General features: G+C 34.6%; 1 protein-coding gene across 1 annotated transcript in view; it reads left to right on the plus strand.

Annotated features, from left to right (window-relative positions):
* Positions 1-4045, plus strand: part of STXBP5L (syntaxin binding protein 5L) — a 412846-nt gene extending 408801 nt beyond the window's left edge. Inside the window, exons 26-27 of the mRNA XM_053565493.1 lie at positions 762-982; positions 1784-4045. Of these exons, the coding sequence (XP_053421468.1) occupies positions 762-982; positions 1784-1825 (263 nt within the window). The 3' untranslated portion in view covers positions 1826-4045. The remainder of the gene's footprint in view (positions 1-761; positions 983-1783) is intronic.
* Positions 4046-7770: the final 3725 nt, after the last annotated feature.

Raw genomic sequence — 7770 nt, forward strand, 5'->3', positions numbered from 1 at the left:
TATGTTAGATTATTTTAAATTGCACGTGAACTTTATGTCTACCCTGTATATGGCTCTTTTTTATTTTTTAATCTAGATTCCATATGCTCTCATTTAAAAAGAAATCTAGATTCCATCCCAATGTTATATCCTTGGGAATGCTCACTAAATTTCTACCAAGATAACTGTTTCTTAATAAATTTTTTTTTTTACCTGATTGAGAAATTGGGTAAAACTGAGCTTTGTAAGTGACTGGGAATTTTTTTAGTCTTTTATAAGTCACAAAATTTTAACATGTGTTTTAGTGTCCCTCAAGCATATATTTGTATACTCCATACTCTAGTATTTATGTGGGTGGGAGGTGGAGAGAAAAAAAATTCTGAGGCCAACAAAAGCTGATCTAACAAAATGAAAGAAGATGATTAGGATAAAAACCCAGGCAGAAATTTAGCAAATGATCAAGCCTAAGATTGGAATAGATGCTAATTTGAGTTGTATATAAGGTCCCATATGTTTTGAGTATTTCAAATCAGCCATGTCAAGAAATGCAAATATGTCATTTTGTATGTAACACACCAATGTATACACGCACACAAAATCTCTCTCATCTTCTCTTAGGCATTTTTTCTTGGGTAAGTGCTAACAGTTCCAAACATATACAGATGATAGGACCAACTATGTCTTTTAATAAGTATTATGACAATATAATATAAGTACTTTGTCTTGGTGACAAACGGCATTACTGACAAAATGTTTTAACTTGGTGCAACTTGAATTCCTAGTTGGGGAAGCTTCAGCAGGAAGAGCATCCCGCAGCCTTGCACAACACATTCCAGGACCAGGTAGCATAGAAGGGATGAAAGGTGCTGCCGGAGGCGTGATGGGAGAGCTGACTCGAGCACGGATTGCACTTGATGAGAGAGGACAGAGGCTAGGAGAGCTGGAAGAGAAAACTGCAGGCATGATGACCAGTGCAGAAGCATTTTCCAAACATGCCCATGAGGTAAACTGCCTAAGTAAATACAAGCATCTTTATGCAGTAGGAGCTTTAATTAAACAGAAATGCCACATGAGTAGTGCTGTGTGGGATTCAGGATAACTTGAATCTCTTCTAAGTATTATTATTATTCCCCCAGTATTGGGGAGATTTAAAAATAATACTACAATATATTGATACTTCCTTACCTTAAGGGATAATTTAAAAATTATTCATTGGTTGTGCTACATTCAGTCTGTATTGTGCATCCGCTGCTTAAAAGATGTTTAGATAAATGATGTGAGTCCCCCCAAGAAAGTGTGCAGGACAGTAGAGACTGGGATCCACATTCATGATTTGTGTCAGTAATTAAAAATCATTTCGTGTAAGCTGAGTATTTATAACTTGATTGGATATTCAATTTTTTTTTTTTTTAATTGAGACAAAGTCTCACTTCGTTACTCTCAGTAGAGTGCCTGGTGTCATAGCTCACAGCAACTTCAAACTTTTGGGAGTATTGACTGGGACTCCCAGGCACCCATCTATTTTGTTTGTTTGTTTGTTTGTTTTGGTCTCGCTCTTGCTCAGGCTGGTCTCAAACTCCTGAGCTCAGGCAATCCACCTGCCTCAGCATCCCAGAGTACTAGTGGGTATTCATTTTTAAAAAAATATTTCTGTTTTACATCACAAAATAAAAGACATGTAATTTTATTATAAGTTTTGAGATTTAGTTAGATATGCATTAGTTAAATATGGACTTGATTTAAATAGCACTTCTAAAGATTTTTTTTTTTAACCATCTTATCATGACTCTTTTTTCCTTTGCAGTTAATGCTGAAATACAAGGATAAGAAATGGTATCAATTCTAAACTTCTAAGGAAGCTGTGATTGCTTTGAGAAACCATTATTCAGGGAAACCAAATTTATTCCCAGCATCACTATTCAACTGCTAGAAGCCAATTTCTTCTACAAAATGTTCCATTACAGTCAATCTGAAGTTATCATAAAGGAGATGTGTCAGAGACACAGTACAACCCAAAGGCTGGAGCCCTGGTTAAAATCCCAAGATACGTCCGAATTTGTCTTTACCCACGTGGAATAGAGCTACCATCTTGGCATGTCATTTGCTAAGGATTTACATTTAGGAACTATGGGGAGTCCTTTTGATTTGAAAATTCCTGTACAAACAAAAGCATTAATGCACTTAATGAAAAAAAAATCTTTGCATGATAAATTAACATCTTAAGAGGAAAAGAAAAAAAAAGAGCATGTTGTGAGAAAAGAGAAAAAGATTTATGGTAAACTATTTCTATAAATTGGGCCATACCTGATAATTTTAAAAATCTGCATAAGAAGATTGATCAGTGCATTTCAAATATATTTCCTATTGAGAAGGTAAAAAAAAAACAAGACCCAGAGCTTTCTTCTCATCAGTAACTTTCATTATTCTAGGTCATTACTGAATTCTATAGCAAGAGTCTGATTAACATTCTTCTTTCCCCATAATATTTTACATTATTCATAGTTCTCAAACATAACCAAGTGCTGCCAGTATAGTAAATTATTCCTAACACAATTATTTCCATTTCTATCACCTTTCAGAATGGGTTGCTATTTTTAGCACAAATCATGCAGGATTGGATCATCTCAAAGCATTTTTTTAGCCTGGCTGTACTCTGCAGGGGAGTTGATTATAGGTTTGGAGAAACTACAGGAAGTTAGCTGTGAGAACCAATTTCACACAAAGTGAAATTTCCCATACCCCAATTTCAGTTTCTAAAGCTATATATTTTTTAATTCCATTTGTATCCTTGTCTGCCAGTTACACAGTATATTACTGTTCAAACCCAGTGGGGTCTACAACTCAAAGGTGCTTTTGCAGCCTGACATTCACAGACCAAACTGGTCATTCTCTTTAGTGTGATTCAGTAAAACCTCAGTTAATCTTTTTGGAAAGGGATTCTGATTTACCCTTCTGATTAACAAGGGCTTTCATTAGAAAATACTTTTTGGTTCAATACTTATGTTGGAAATCTTTATAAAATGTAATATTGTTTCTATTATCTTGGCCTCAGTCATCGTTTTGGACAAGAAAAATACATAGTTTAACAATACAAAATCAATAATTTTGTCTCCAATTAGGTAAAATAATATAAGCCACAGGATTATATCAATAGATGCCAAACACCTTCTCCTTATTAAAAACTCTTTTTAAAAATGGAATAGAATGTCTTTAACATGATTAGAAAGTATCATAATTCAGCAGAGAATCACTAGAGGCAAAACAATATAAAGACACTTAGTATTGTTTAATATGATTCTGGAAGTCAAAAGTCCTAGGAAAGCATATATACATATTCAGGACCCATCATGTAATATGCTGTTTCTTCAAAAAGAATCTTTTCTTGAATTATGGGTTTAGCTTATTAAATTTTGACTAATCAAGTTCTTATTGAATTTCCATTTTTATTCTTAGGAATTCACCATTTTCCTAGGGACTGGGTTATTTTGATTGCCAAAAATAGTAGTTTATTTTTGTTTGTGGCACTTACTGACAATCTTCTCGGTAATTTGGGGAAGCAAGATGATTCAAAGAGTCAGAAAATGTATGCTAGGACTGCATTTCTGAGGGTCCTTGAATTCTCCTGATTTTTTTTTTTTTTTTTAAAGTCTCTCCATGAACCTTCCAGATTCCTGTGACCAGCCTTAGGGTTAACAGAACCTGGCCTGGAAATACAGGCATAATATGACTATGTAACTTATGTAATTATAAAATTATATAGTAAAAATTTTAAACTTGAGTCCAGGATCTGGAAAACATTGGCAGCCAAATTGAAATGTACTATTTGTACCTATCAGTTTTCAGGACTCAGTTTCTGATTTTCAGAACACTTTATCATTTCTGTATTTTAAAAAACCTAAAGGAGTGAAATATTAGTTTATTTTAGAAATATAGTAGAACCTCCATAGTGACCACCTCCTTAAATTGAACTAATTTTCATAAACCAGGCATGAACCCCATGTCAGTATCAGTACAGTAGACCTAGGTCCTTATGATGACCACCTCTGTATGTTGATCAATTTGTTACAGTCCCTAGGTCAAATTACAGAGCTTCTACTCTGTGATGTCATTTCTACTGTAATGAAATTCAATGAATATCTCTGATGCCCCCAATAAGATTGATTTAACTGGTTCTGCATCAGGGTTTCTCAACAGTGGTACTATTAGCAGGAAAGTCTTGTTGTAAGGGATTGTCTGTGTATTGTAGGATGTCAGTGACATCTCTGCCTATACCTACTAGATGCCAGTAGTGACAATCAAAAATGTCTCCAGTCAATACCAAAATTGCTTCCAGTTTACAGTCAAGATTCTATATCATTTAAAGAGATTAAGTGTGAATACGTAATATATGTTTTATATAAAACTGTACATCAGAAGTGCACAGTGTCTTAGATAATTATACTAAATTACATGTGTGGTTCATATGCAATAAAATACAATTTTGGAGAAAGATTATATGAATCAGTGAAAAATAACAACTACAGAATATTTTAAAGCACACAGGGAAAATATCAAAAAGGTCATTTCACAGAAGTGCTTAAAACTGTTTTCAAGGAATAGATAAAATGTGTAAAATTAGCACATCAATTGGAAGTAAATAGGTGCTTTTGAAATGCTTGAAAAGGTTCTTTTAAGTATTAATAGTTTAAAAGTGTCTTTCAAAATTGTTTTTATAATCCCTTTCTCAATGTAAGGGCAACTTCTAATCAACTAAACTCCTGATTAGTAGATTCAAATTAATGAGGTTTTACTGTATCAAAATTATTTTTATAATTCAAAGAGATAGCAATAACAAGAATCTAATGTGGATGTGATTTTTCTCTTTGAACATTTCTGTTCTGTTGCACTGATCTTAGCAATGACATACACACATAAACACACACACCGTCACCACTATCACTACCATCATCATCATCATCATCATATTTGGAAAATGAGTACATCTTCTCATCTTATTATCTTTCTTCTATATTGGAACATAATAAAAATACTCCTAGTAAATTGGACAATAATAGAGAAAATAACTTTGAGCCTTAGTTATCAAAATTACATTCTATCTGCTAAGTTGGCATGAGAAGATAAAGCTTGCAAACTAAAGTCTCAACAAATTGACCTTATCTCCCTATGACTCCCTGAAGAGATAACCCCTTTCTACTGTTTCAGTAGAAATTGAACCTTTCTATTCTATTCAGCAATGAGAAGCCAGAAGTATTTGTTTCCCTGGTAATAACATGAGCAGCAACCCCTCTCATGAAGTCATTCATTAATCTTGGAGTCTAGAGGGAAGGATGATTGATTTATCATATATACAAAAGCAGTACTACTGACTCTGCCTCTTACACTTCACTGAGCCTCAGACTTAGTGCCCCAGTCATCATCAGAGTCATAGTCTGACTTCAACTTTAGAGGAACAGTGACACAACTGAATGAGATGCTTTCTAGTAATTCAATCATAAAGACAAGTTTTCAAATCTTGAGGAAGTGATTCTCAAAATAAATCAAACTCCAGCTCTCTGTCTCTTAAAGCTTTTAAAGGATCTTAAAGGAAAAAGTTTACTGCTGGAAAGTCCTTTTAGTGACCTATGTATCCAGTTTTAAAGCCATCCATCATCTACATTAAGGGGTCATCATGACTTTGAGCGAAAAAGGAATAAGATTAGGCCTAAAATTGGTTCAAGAAGATTCTTTAAAATACTTGGCTATAAAATGTTCAGAAAGAGGGGGAAAATGAAACTGGTATTGAAAAGTAAACTAAAATCCTCTCCTTGGCTTAGGTTCATTGGGACAAGCAGGGAGTATATCCGTTTGATTACAGCCTGCCCCTGTGGGAAAAAGAATTCTGTAACTGGACTACATCGACTCAGAGAGGGCAATGCCAAGAGGATACTCATACCAGGTCTTGCTCTCTGTGTCAGGAGAAACATGGTCGCTTTAATAGCTTCTTCACCTCTCTCTTCTGTAGCCCAGTTTCATTTCTGGATAGGTACTATTTCATGTACACACTGCCTCAAGTACTGGGAATACTTGCTGTGTACCTGGGTTGAGCAGTATCTCCAGTATGCACCGTTCTAGGAAGCATGGCTATCAGCCTAAGTTAAGTGCATATATTTACAGGGAATATAACCCTGAAAGGATGAAACACAGAATAGGTAAGGTCTGACTGGGGAAAGGAGGAGGAGGTGCCAATTTGGTGCAAAGAGGTTGTGGTAGGGAGAGACATGGAGCCAGAATGAAGTAGAAGAGACTTTAATGAGGAACCACAGGCACAGATGGAGACTTTATTTATACATTTCTCTCACAGAAGGAGTCACAACCTTGACTGTGTATAAGCATAACCTCAGAAAAATTTTAAATTACCAATTATATCAAAATCCCTCTGAGTGGGAACCAGACATTGGTAATTTTGAAAGCCCCCAAGGTGGTTCTAATATCCCGCCAAAGCTGGTAACTGCTGCTTATGGCTAAGTAAGGAAAACATGTTTGTCTACCATGGCTGGTGTCCCAGCACACTTCTGAAGGGTAAGGGCAGGCAATGTAACACACAATGTTGGCTGGATAATTTTTATTCTGTGTCTCTTACAAAACAAAAGTATGTGAGAATTTCTAACCAGGCAGTGGCCATTAAATCTTAATAACTGTCTTGGTGATGTTCTCTTATGTGACTTGCTCATTAATTATTTCAATTCAAACTTCTAGGTTTTTCATTATTTTTTATATGTGACATCACAAGATGCCAGAAATATTACAGTAAGTTGAACAGCTTATAAAGCTAAGTGAAAAACTAATTATCAATATTCATATAGTGAAAATTCTCAAAATAATGATTTATTAAATTAGGTCCAAATTCATTACTCATTCTTCTTTTGGAGGAGACATGGGTACCAGGTACCTATTCTGTTGTAAGTCTATTTGTTTCTTTGCTTGTTTTTGGACTTGCTTTTAGCAAAAAGGAAGAACAATTTTTCCTTTTTTATAATAGTCTCAACCCAAAGCTCCCAGGGCCACTTGGATTTAGTTCCTTAGTTTCTGAACCTGTGCTTAGAGAAAAAAAAAATGCCTATAACTTACTATCTGACTTTCAGTGCCCAGAAAGGGAGAGTCCAGAGAGTAATACATTATGAAAAGAAATTCAGAGTTATCTCCTGTCCTACTGCTTCCCCTCTGATATTGGCCCACTCTTCTTAACTACAAAGCCAGAAAATAAACTAGGTGGTGGTTTTGGACAATTGTACACAGGATCAAAATCTCTAATAACCTATAATTTTTAGTACTTAATTATGTGGTGTTTTATTCTAGAAATAAGAAACAGATGATGACATCATTGATGTATCTTTCTTTCATCTTCAGAATTTTTGCATCTTTTCAGAAAATGACAAATTACTATTTTTCTGTTGCACTCAGCAATTGTGACTATACTTAACAAAATTCTTGTAGTCTGTAGAGATATCAATAAAATTGTATATGTTTGTACATAAATGCTCTCTTATGTCATGATGTCATGCACTAATACTGATTTTTGCCAAGATTAAATATGGACAGAGGTAAGACCCTCATTTGTATGGTGAAATACAGTTTTATAATGTGGAATTGTTTTAAAATGGCAGGGGCTGGGGAGGTGGGAGAGCAATGTACAGCATATGATTTGAACTAAGAAAGAGAAAGAAAAAAACTAAAGTTTCAAAAACTCATAGATTTTGCTAGAATTTATTAACCCAAAATGTTAGAACTAGCCATTCAAAATTCTCATCAAAC

Source organism: Nycticebus coucang, chromosome 16, assembly GCF_027406575.1.
Source record: "Nycticebus coucang isolate mNycCou1 chromosome 16, mNycCou1.pri, whole genome shotgun sequence".
NCBI classification, from domain to species: Eukaryota; Metazoa; Chordata; class Mammalia; order Primates; family Lorisidae; genus Nycticebus; species Nycticebus coucang.